This window comes from Chiloscyllium punctatum, chromosome 38 (genome assembly GCF_047496795.1).
Source record: "Chiloscyllium punctatum isolate Juve2018m chromosome 38, sChiPun1.3, whole genome shotgun sequence".
NCBI classification, from domain to species: domain Eukaryota; kingdom Metazoa; phylum Chordata; class Chondrichthyes; order Orectolobiformes; family Hemiscylliidae; genus Chiloscyllium; species Chiloscyllium punctatum.
Window position 1 is genome coordinate 42,625,624 of NC_092776.1, and position 12,650 is coordinate 42,638,273.

At 37.9% G+C, this 12,650-nt stretch overlaps 1 protein-coding gene across 9 annotated transcripts in view; it reads left to right on the plus strand.

The window, feature by feature from the left end:
* blnk (B cell linker) overlaps positions 1-12,650 on the plus strand; it is a 205,908-nt gene that overhangs the window by 113,857 nt on the left and 79,401 nt on the right. For 5 of the 9 annotated variants that reach the window (XM_072557699.1, XM_072557702.1, XM_072557700.1 and 2 more), the window contains 2 exons: positions 8,146-8,211; positions 11,715-11,771. In XM_072557699.1, the coding sequence (XP_072413800.1) occupies positions 8,146-8,211; positions 11,715-11,771 (123 nt within the window). The remainder of the gene's footprint in view (positions 1-8,145; positions 8,212-11,714; positions 11,772-12,650) is intronic. The other 4 variants (XM_072557701.1, XM_072557708.1, XM_072557707.1 and 1 more) reach the window with 1 other exon arrangement.

Sequence of the window (12,650 nt, forward strand, 5' to 3'; positions counted from 1 at the left end):
TATTGGCCATGTCATTTGAAGGAAGAATGTAAATAGTTGGAAGCAGTTTAGAGAAGGTTTACCAGATTAATGCCTTTGGGTATTAATAGGTAGGCTTATGAGGAAAGGTCAGAACAAATGTGGTTTGCATAAGCATTTTCAATGTTTGGATGGGTTATGCTTGAATCCACTGGAGTTTAGAAGAGTAAGAGACACGTTCGTTGAAAAACCTGCAAGATCCTGAGGGGTCAGGAAAAGGTAGATGTGAAGAGGATGTTTTCTCTGATGGGAGAATCTAGAGCTAGAGACCACCCATTCAAAGAGAGCTGCAGTGAATCTTTTCCTCACAAAGCAGCGTGAGTCTTGGGAATTCTTTCTCAAAAGGTGATGGAGAAGCAGAGTCCTCAAATATTTTTAAGTCAGAATGGGATAGGTTCTTGGTACGCAAGTGAGTGAAAAGTTGTCAGAGGTAGATGAGAATGCCAATTTGTGGTTACAATCAGATCAGACGTGACCTTATTAAGTGGCGCAACAGGGTCAAAACAGAATGGCCAATATCTAATCCTTGTTCATGTGTTTGTATCTAAAGGATGATCTTTTCCAAAATGTCTAGCTAATTGCCTGCTTGAAGTACCTGTCATTTTAAATGTGCTTGGAGTTGTAATAAATTTCTCTCATGCCATTGCATTCAACTGCTATTCCCAACCTTCTGAACCTCACAATGAAGCCTGATGCAGTCTGGAGCCAAGGCCCAGTGCAGGCTGGAGGGTTAGGTGCCAGTGTGGTCTGAGCTGGAAAACAGTTGTTTTGACCTTTTATTTCTGCAACGTTTAATTTCTGTTTTTTCAAAGATCTTGTAACTGAAGAAGTTGTACCTAGGTACCTTTGTACCTAAATGGTGCTCAAAGTGGTGACTTATAGACTTGTGACTGTACTTGTCTGAGTACATATGCCAAAGCTAATTCTAATTCTACTTAAGTGATTGACTTTAAAACTGTTAAATGTCTTTTGTAAGGTGGAGCTGGTATTGATGTTTAATGTTTTAAATTGTACAATTACTTCAGTTGTATTACATTGTTGAAGCTTCTTCAAGTTTTTAAAAATATTACGATTTTTTAAAAATGGTTTTTGGATGATGAACATGAATTGCTAATAAAGATTTGCAATTATGAAGCTTTGTTGTTTAAATAAAGAATGCTACTTAACCTCCTTAACAGAAGTTCTTTGTTTTTTTGAAGAAGTCTAAAATCTTCTGAACATTTTCAATTAAGCTCTTAATTAAGAATTTTTCTTTAAACCTATTTAAAATGTCCTGAAATGAAAAAAATTCTGTATTTTTATCCTTTCCAAAATGAAAGAGCATTGTTAATTCATCCTATTTCTACTCTTGAGTAGGTTTGCACTCTTTAACAATATGGATGATTTCTATCTTTTCTGCTTTACCCCGAAGAAATTCTTTTTTTGAGTTTTAAAAAAAAGGTAATATTGCTAAATACATGTGCTCTTTAAGTCTTTATTGGTTATTAGTTTTCTATATTTTTAGTAAACTTCTTTTCTGCCTTTGACATTTGTCATTTAATGATTTGCATTATACTGCTGAGTTTACAATTTTTTTTAATGTGTCCTTTCTTCCAAAATCTTTTGCTTCAGCTTTTCATGACAGTTTTAAACAATTTATAATGATGCACGTTTACTAAATATAGCCATTTAAGCCTCCTTTTTAGATTCTCAAATTGGATCTCTTTCTTTAATGAATGAATTTTCATGCTTCTTCTAAGGCACTTAATTTACTTTGGGTGTCCAATAACATTCACACTGTTCTGGGCTTATGATTTGGAATTTTCCCCTTGGAACTTTAGTAAGATCTTATCGTTTGCGTAAGCATTTTCAATGATTTTCATTACGTCTAGTTTTTTTTAAAATACTTTTTTCTGGTTGGCTAAATGCTATTATTCTTTAGCCTTTTTAAAATTCTGGCTGCTACATTTTCAGAAGCTGACTGTTGCATTTCGGCTGCTGAGTAGAGTCATAGAGTCACAATGTTTAGAGTGGCCTTCAGTCCACTGAATCGGTGTTGAGTTGTTGGTGTACTCAATTTTTTGACTGGAATTTTTTTCTGTCTTTGCTGATGACTTCAAAAGATCACTACAGCTAGCATATTATAGGAAGTAATAATGTACTCCTGCTGCTACTGTGGTACATCTGACAGAATCTGGACCTCTGACGACGTGGTATAAGATATGGTTGTGTTCATCTGAATCATTTTGATGCCTAAGTTCACTGGCTCGCTGGTACCAATCCTTCTCATTGATGTTAGTCAGAATTACTGATACCAACCAGGAAAAGATAGTCACACAAAAATGTGAGCAAAAAGGAGGCTCAGTCTTGTTGAACAGAATAACTTTATATATAGTGTTTAATGGCTAGTTACATAACATCATAATTGCTGGGTAGGCTCTTTAATACATCAAGCTTTATTTAAGAATAAATGCATATTGCTGTTGGCTACATGGACTGAGCATTAGATAAATGGAACCAAACACTGCCTATACAATGCTTAATTCCGCCCAAGAATCTTTTATATGTTAATGGGTGGAGCTGATTTCATATTCTCAGTTAACCCTTTCAGAAACTTATAATTGCATGGATTAGTTGTCACTTTCTGATTGCCATTTCCATATCCGCTTCATCCTCCTGTCTGACCTATCACTTCACCCCCACCTTCAACTACCTGTCCCATTCCCAGCTATCTTGCTCCCAGCCCCACCCCCTCCCATTTATCTCTCAGCCCCTTTAGACCACAGGCCTGATGAAGGGCTTATGCTCAAAACGTCGATTCTCCTGCTCCTCAGATGCTGCCTGACCGGTTGTGCTTTTCCGGCACCACACTATTCGACTCTGAACTCCAGCATCTGTAGTCCTCACTTTCTCCTATTCCCTCATCACATCTTTTTTTTTTAAACTCCCTAGATTAACAGAGCCTAGATTAACATCTCACCATTAAACTGGTAGTGAAAACAAACCGAACATACTCTATATCTATGTCGAGAAGTGTGAAGTTGCTGGGTTGTCAAAAGCGGAGCAGCAATTTCAAAAATCTGAGATAGCAACTAAAATAAAACTTCACAGGAGCAGATTTTGAATTTTAAATGGAAAATGGCACAGTGAATGTATGACATAGTGGATCCACAGAAAATTATGGGTTTTTTTTCCCTTTTTATGAGGTATTCACTGTCTTTTTTGGGGTCCACTGTAATTCTTCCAAATAATTAATATCTGTAACCTTTCAGAAAGTAAAAGTATTTGTGGTGACTTGGACTGGCTGACTCCAATCCCAAATAAATAGATTTTTATCTGGGTTGTCCAAGTTGGATTTGTAACTAGAGTGGCAAAATGTAAGGTGGTGCAGGAAAGACTGAGTAGAGAAGAGGAACGTAAGCCAATTTCAGTCCATCTGGTTTTCCTTGAATTTATTTAAATTGATGGAAAATCTGGCAGTTGCACATGCTGCATTCTGCTGGATTGTTTAGCACCTGCAGGATGAGAATCCAGCTTATCCCATTCACTCCTGAACTTTTAGTCTGCATGCACAAAACAACATGAGCTCCTGTTGCAATTTATTCTGTGTCAACGTCATTTGCAAGTTCAAACTGATTTGATTAGAGCTTTGCTGTATTATTTTAATTTTAAACAGCCTTCATTTTTACAAAGCTTCAGGAGATTGTAAGGGTACATCAACATCAACAAGAAGACCAAAGGACTAAAAGTCTTGAATATTTGTTTGTCTTTTTGCTTTTTAAAATGCTGATCAAACGGTTACACATAAAATATTTTTCAAGATTATAGAAATTTAAAATAAAATATATGGGAAATAAAATATATATTTAATATGGCAGCTGCTTGTAATGGAAGAGTTAATGTTTTAAAATTAAATGTTTCAATGCCTTCCATAAAAACAGCATTCAGTATTTTAAACAGGTTAATCATTCATATTCAATTTCTGGTGCCCACTGTTTCTTAATCCAATAAAAGACAGCTTATATCCAAGTAATAAAATTACAAACTGCAATCAGTAAAAGGAAAAAGAGCTAAATATTACAGTTCCCTGTGGGCAGGAAAACTGACCAGCAGTCTTTGGTGGTTGCAGTTAAAACATTGGGCACCAAGCCAGTACCTGTAATTTTCCCCAATATTGGGGAAGCTCTGGAATTAAGAATCTACTGATGACCATGAAACGATTGTTGACTGTGGGGAAAACTTGTTTGGCTCAATAATGTCATTCAGGGAAGGAAATCTGCCATCCTCACCTGATCTGGTCTAAACGTGACTTCAGACCCACAGCAATGTGTTTGACTCTCAACTGCTCTCTGAAATGGTCTAGCAAGCCATTCAGTTTTATCACTTGTTACAAAGTCTCAACAAAGAAATGAAACCTGCCGTCAAGCTGGGCACCAGAGGAACAGCGAAATAGCCCCATCAACCCTGCAAAGTCCTCTTATTGACACCTGCAGACTCTAGCTGTCTTGCAGACTAGTCAAGCAACAGCCTGACATAGTCATACTCACAAAATCATGTTTTATATTGTCCCAGACACCACCACTATCATCCTTGGATGTGTCCTGTCCTCGCGACAAGATAGAAGTTGCAGTCAGGAGGTGTTGCTCTGGGAGTTCTCAACATTGATCTGGGCCCCAGGAAGTTTCATGGCTTCAAGTTAAACATTGGCAAGGAAACCTCCTGCTAATTATCACGCACCATCCTCCCTCAGTTGATGAATCAGTACTCCTCCTTCTGAACACCGCTTGGAAGAAGCACTGAGAGTGGCAAGGGCTGAGGCTGGGGGATTTCAATGTCCACCACCAAGAAAGGCTCAGCAGTAGCACTGCTGATCAAGCTGGTCAGCTCCTAAACAACATCGCTGCCAGACTGGGTCTGCTGTAGATGATGAGGGAACCAACAAGAGGGTAAAACATACTTGAACTAATTCCTGTCTGGATGAGTGTAGCTGTAACAACTCTCAAGAAGCTTGATGCCATCCAGGACAAAGCAGCTGATTTGACTGGCACCATAGGCACAAGCGTTGAAAAGTGTGGCGCTGGAAAAGCACAGCAGGTCAGGCAGCATCCAAGGAGCAGGTGACTTGACGTTTCAGGCATAAACCCTTTATCATGAATGTTCATATCCGCAAACATCCACCAGCAATGCTCAGTAGCGGCAGAATGTATTATCTACAATATGCACACGGAAATTCACCAAAGATCCTCAGACAGCACCTTCCAAACCCACAACTGCTTCCATTGTGAAGGACAAGGGCAACAGATATATGGGAATACCACCCCCATCTGCATGTTCCCCTGAAAGCCACTCACCATCCTGACTTGGAAACATAGCACCATTCCTTCACAGTCGCTGGGTCAAAACCTTGGAATTTCCTCCGTAAGGGCATTGTGAATCGAGTTACAGTACATGGACTGCAGCTCATCACCATTTTCCTTGGGTCAACCAGGGACTGACAATAAATGTTGGCCAGTCAGTGATGCCCATATTGTACGAATGAATTTTTTAAAAAGTGAGCCGAGTGGAAGTGGGCTCAGTCTTGACATTCACCCTCCAACCCTCCAAAAAGGGCACAAGAAGCACGATTAGGTGACAATGGACTCAACAGACTTAGTCTACATCACTCATCACTCACTGGGCCTCTGGAGTATGCGGGTGATATTTTTATAATGTAGTCAGTTGTAACTTTATGGAGTAGCAAGTGAAGCATGCATCACATGCTCTGCTCAAATGTCCTGTCATTGACCAGGAAATTGAGAATGCCTCACCTTTCTAAAAACGTGTTTTAAAATATTGCTGCCAGCCCCGCTCACCCCTCCCTCCACTTTACTCTCCACACTCCAGGACCAACCACAGGCTGTCTCAGTATTAGAGCCACACAATGTTGTGACAAGTTCGAGCAGCCTGGCTAAACAAGGTGTGTAGCTCACCAGAAAGGCCTGGGTCCAAAATGACAAATCTGGCTTTCTGCCAAATCGGGCCAAGGTAGCAGCTGGCTTGTTTCACTAAATAACTTGTGAAAAAAGCAAATATCTATCCAGTGGTTTGCAGGAATGAAGGGAGAGAATGGGCCCTGAATGTTGTATTTTTAATGACCTGTCTAACTGACAATCTGGAGACTGGGATTTGCAATCTCTTATAGTCTTCCTGTTTATTAATGTGGTTGTTCATACTTCCCCACGGGTGGTCACCTCTGATATAGATGATGTTGTATTGCGATGAACAAACCTTCACTGAGAGTGTGCAAACAAATCGGAAGCGACTCTCAAAGCTGCAGGAATTAACAGGGTCTACAAACTTGACCCAAAACAGATCAATTGTCTGCATTTCAATTTCATAGAACAGCGGGACACTAAAATTGTGTAAATCTAGGAAAAATGTATCTCATAGCAAGCCCCAGTCCAATTTTATTTCAAAACTTTGGCAACTAATCTGCAATAGTGGGAATTCTAACGTTTGATTTTCATTCTCAAGAAGCTTCTATTACAAGTTTTTTCTTCAATAACACAAGCATGGTGAGTGCTGAAGAAACTCTGCAGGTCTGGAAGTCTGGAGAGAAATAGATTAAGTTTCCAGATTTGAAATTTAATCCTGTTTTTTCAATCATCATATGCTTCTAGAACTGCTGAGTCTCTCCAGCATTTTCTGTGTTGGTTACATATTTTCAGCATCAGCGGTGTTTTGCTTTTATTGAAGAAAACAAACATTGACAATACAACTGACAGACCCAGTTAAGGAATGTCCTTTGAGGAAAATAGAAATTTTTTAACAGCTGGATTTTAGCAGCTTGTGTTATACATAATGTCTTCAGAGAAAACGCTGAATAAATACAACACTAATTCTCACCTCACCAAAGTACGTAGCAGTTATAATACAAAAATAAATCTTTGGGCTCAACTAGTCCATGTCAATGTTCAACTTACATGTAACCAAATAGCTGTAATTGCATTAATCGAGCTTCCTCCCTATACCTTCAATCTATTTCATACTAATTTAGTCTCATTTCCCTTCAAAGCCCATTTCCTTCTGACTGATCTGGAACAATCTCTTTTCCAAATTACTTACAACTACACTTTCACAATCATTTACCATCAGTGATGCCTTCAACTGAATATTTCTGTATCTACTAATTTGCTCAACAACATCTTCACCTTCACCATTGATGCCCAGGTATGTCTTTTCCACAAAAAGCAGGACAGCTCCAAAATGGCCAATCACTGCCCTTGTCGGTCTACTCTCAATCAACAAAGCGATGGAAGGGGTCATCAACAATGCTATCAAGTGGCATGTGCAAAATAATAATATGCAACACCAGTATGGTTTCTGCCAAGCCATTCAGAACTGCACTCAAATCTATGTAATTGTAATTCCTCATTCCAAGCAGTTTCTTATAAAGTCTGTATTGCACCTCATCTAAAACCTCCATTTCTTACCTGTTATGTCAAGGAGTCTTAATAATGGTTTAAAATCGACTCATTGATGAATCTTGATATTTTTATATTACATAACATTTGATACAAAGACTGGAATTCCTTTTTTAATCCAGCTTCATCAACACAAGATCCTGTCTCCAAAACCCCAACAACGCCCCCACCTCCAAACCCCACCACCCCCTAAAACCCTTTATTATGCTGCAGGATCCGCACGCTCCTTCCCCTTAGATTCCTGAGTGCAGACATAACCACAGAAGAGGATCAGACAGTCTGCAGCCTGTGATCTGGTTACCTTGGTCAGACCCATGAGGAGTTCCTCCAAACTGTACAGGATGCCCATAAATTGGGAATATAGGACTGAAGTACAAGTAAAAATTTAAAAGCAGCCCCTTGAAGAAACTAAACTAGAGCTGCAAAGGTAAACACAGCAATTCCCTCGTAGGTGAGTTTGAATAGCTTGGATTAACTAATAAATCCTGAGACATTTTGGGCAGTATGCTGCAGTACTGAACTGATTCGTATTATCAGCTGCCATACTTGTGAGGGCATTTTTAAAAAATCCTTTTACAGAACTACCCTGTTTGCATTATACAGCATTAATATTAAATCGTTTGGCTACTTTCTGTTTACAAAATGTTATTCTAAAGTTTAATTTCAGTTGTTTCTTTTCTTACAGACAAATTCAAAAGATTGTTCATGACATCCAAAAGAGTGATGGTGGATTTATGAGCAGGTTTAAAAAGTAAGTTGAATTTAGGCCTCATTTCACATCATTTAGAAACCTATTTGTTGATGAGATGTCTACTGGAGATGTTTATTCGGGTCCTAAAGTAATTGTAACTTCAGATTGTTTACTTTTGGTATTTGAAAAATACATGCTGAACAATCTTTCTTTCTTCTCTTTCCTTTCTCTGTATATGTTTGGATATTCTTCCTATTATAAAAAATTTTGAATGTTAGTGATTTTTGAGAAGATTTGTAGCTCAGGTTGATGATAAGTATGTAAGTTAACCTTCCAGCTCGGCGAGATCAATCATATATAAGTCAACTGGTCGTTACATAAATTTGTCATTCAAATACAGTCGTGCCTCAACATACGAATGACCCATTCACGAACAAATCAGTTTACGAACAGGATTGTACATAAAATCTTGCTTCAACGTACATACAAAGTTCAAGGTACGAACGACGGTACGAACGCAAAAAGCCCATGTGCGACCACATGGTTTCATTGTACTGCTTTGCTATGCACTTGTTGAACACAAAAGCTCTTGGGCCCCGTGTGATCTCATTCAGTTCGTCTTTGGCGCGTGCGCTGTGAGCAGCGTTCGTTGCTACATCCAAGCAATCTTATGCTATCCAAACTATGGGAAAAATTGATTCAGTTCGTGAACTTTTCGGTTCGCGAACCGGGTCCTGGAACGGATTAAGTTTGTAAGTCGAGGCGCTACTGTACATAATTCTAAAGAAATGCAATTTGTTAGAGTTATGAACTTCATGATTAATTAAACAGATTTACTTGCAAAATTCCAAATTATTTTATTTGCTAAATATCTGCTTTACTTTTATTGTTTAACAATATATCTTACCGTTTCATTTTCCTCTATGTTCCTTCGACTCTGGTCCTTGTACACCATTGATTATGTTTACATTCTTCTGTTGATGGCTGTGTTTCAGATATCTAGGATCAAAGCTCTGGAATTTTCCTCCCTAAACTTGTTCATCTCTCGATCCCGCTATTCTCCTTTTTAGTTGTCCCTTAAAACTGACCTCATTGACCACGTTTTGATCACACATATGTCAGTGTCCTTTGGCTCTATGTAAACATTTGACAAATTATTGTAATGTTAAATAATGGAGGATATTTTACTGCGTATATAATTACAAGTTGTATCTGCATTATCCTTTTAAAATACACTATATTTAGTTTTATACACTTGATAAATATTTCAAAATGTTTTGTTAAATATAAGCACATATCAGATATTTATATTATGCATATTTGCTTCATTAATATATTTTGTAGTAAATAACTCCATGGAAAAGCTCTTGAAAAATTGACTTAATTTGAACAGGTAAAGTTCTCAAAGGCCAGTTTGATATTTCCTCCCATGTTTGCCTGATTGTTACTGGTTTGCATTATACAATTTCATATATACTGTCCCTACAGTGTGGAAGCAGGCTATTTGGCCCATCCACACCAACCCTTCAAAGGGCATCCCACCCAGACACACCCCCTATGCCTGTTACCCTGCATTCCCTATGACTAATCATCGAGCCTGCACATTATGGTCAACTTAGCGTGGCCAATCGACCTAACCTGCACATCTTCGGAATATGGGAGGAAACCAGAGCACCCAGCAGAAACCCACACAAACATGGGAAAAGTGTGCCTGTAACCCTGCATTCCCTACGGCTTACCCACCTAGCCTGTGCACTATGGTCAATTTAATACGGCCACTCAACCTAACCTGCACATCTTCGGATTGTGGGAGGAAACCAGAGCACACAGACACAGGGAGAATGTACAATCTTACTGTGTATTATTATGGTTACAACTTGCAGAACAAATGCAATGTTTTGTTATCATCCCTGTTTCTTCCATTTCCCTGAATAAATGAAATAATGCAAAATGCACTCAAAGTAAGTTCCACCTATTTTGATCCAAACCCAACCGTATCTCAGGCAGGGCTCCAATCCTTATCATACCCTGTGGGTGTGCCTCATGTAGGAACACCTGCTTGAATTCACTTTTATTCAGAATTGGGACAGGAAATGTGATAGCTACCGTAATGCCTAAAAAAACTGCAGCAGGAATAATGGCTGCTGACCTTGCGACTTCTGGCTATAGTCCAGAAACTGCAGCCAAATTATATGTCTAACTGGTCCTCATTTTTTTTTTCATCCTGAAATGATGTACTTAGATGTTTATTGGAGAATGATACTTCTAAATTCTTCACAGGCTCTTTATTTTGAGGGGACTAGACAAATTCAGATTTGGGCCTCTTCCTAGCAGAGACTCAGAAAAATTAAACAGTATTTTGACTTCATTCCAATCTCACTGTGGTATGTTCACATGTTTCTACCTGTTCCTTTGGTAGCTTTTGCCTAGGATTGAAACAGAAGTGGAGAGCAAAGACATTTAGAAGAACAGATCTCTGTCCTTTTTTTCTTCTATACTGTGTGTCGGAATTATACTCCTGCGTACCACATCGACAGTACATGTCTTGATGTATGAATCTTGATAGTGAATGCTTGCATCCTACTTTGGGTGTATTCTGTTCAGATCAAATCATATTGTCAGCCAACATACACACAACTGGCCCTTCAGAAGGATCATAATTTGGAGAGGAAAACTTGGCTGTGTTTTTATTTTGTTGCCTTTCCAATTCAAGGATTTATGCCAATAAACCATAAATTGTGTTTACGTTAGAACATCCTTGATCATTATGACCCAGCTACACAGTGGATAAACTTTACTGAAATTCTTCATAATTTAGATCACCTTTTACATGATTTGACACCTAAAGAGTTATGTTATAGCATTCTTCCCCTAAGGAATTAAGGCATGTGTAAATATATGTAAATTATGAATGATTAGATGTACTTTTTATGGTCTCAGATAGTCCATCGGAAATATGTTTTGTATCATGGACATACTAAGCTTGAATATAATAACTGATCATCGCTGTCATCAGATTTGCTAATATCAAAGGATTTTTACTCTGTGTAATTAAAACAATTATCATAAAATCTGCTTATCGACATTTTCTCTCACCCATTTGCTTGTAATGCTGTAAAATTTAGCCTGGTCATCAACACAATTTTGAGAAATGGAACTGTTAGATCTGATCTCTTAAGGTCTTAATCTTTAATTTATTTTATACTGCACGCATCTCATGTAGCATTCATCCAAGCGAGTTTTGTTATTCCAGTTCGTTTAACTTTAGAATTGCATTGCATTTCTTGCTTCTTAAATGATAATGTACGTCATGTTTCCATTTCTTCCCCAATATTTAGAGAAAATTAACTAAATGTTAAGACACTTCCACTGGGGAGTTTGTAAGAGCAGACATTTCACTCAATGGTAAATTAATCTTCTCCAATTTGCAAAAAAAAGACTGAATATTAAATGGAAAATGCATTCCTATTTAAGTCATATTTCAGAGTTATGCCAATGAAAACTCTAATTTGTTAATAGAAATCCTCATTTGCTAAGTTGTGAGCATTTCCTCCAACTCATAGGTTCCAAAATGAACAAATGGCCCTGATGCGCAAAACTGGGAAAAGTACTTGGGATCGGTATGAATGAACAAAGCAAACCTATTTTCCTCTTTGGTGTGCTCTTGAACCTACATGTTAATGTACCTATGGCCTTTTTTAAAAAAAAAGTAGCAAAAAGAACACACAATGTGTAATCCACTTGTTTGTCTTTGACTAATTCTATTCTACTAATTCTTATTATAGAATACGGAATAATCACAACAGTTAATGTTCTGGGGCCGATAATTTTGTTTATCCATACATTCAAAATAACATCAAGTTTCAAATTTTGGAACAAAGAGAAATATTTATGCTATATTTAAGTAGAATGTTCTAAAGTATCATATTTCCTTGAGTATGAGTTTTCATGGTGTATCATTAAGAGATTTGCCATTTTAGAGTGAAAATAAGTATGAAGGCCAGTTTCACAATTAAGCTAGAAATGAATTATTTGTATACTTTGGCTACCAAGCATTAGTTCCTACTGTCATAAATTTCCCTACAACAAAGCACTATCCAAAGCAAAATCATAGAATCATAGAAACATACAGTACAGAAGATGTCCTTTGGCCCATCGAGTATATAGGACCACCTATACTGGTCCCACCTTTCCACACTAGGCCCATAGCCTTGAATGCAATGACATTTCAAGTGCTTATCTGAGTACTTTTTAAAGGTTGTAAGGTTTTCCACCTCATTTACTCTCCCAAGCAGTGCATTCTGACACACACCACCATGTTGGTAAAAGAAATTTCCTGTTTCCCTCCAAGTAAACTGCCTTTCACTTTAAAATGATACCTCTTGTTATTGACCCTTTGACCCAGGACTACAGGTGCTTCCTATTCACCCTGTCTATGCCCCACATAATCTTATACAACCTAACTCTCTCTGCTTCAAAGAAAACAACCCAAGCTTATC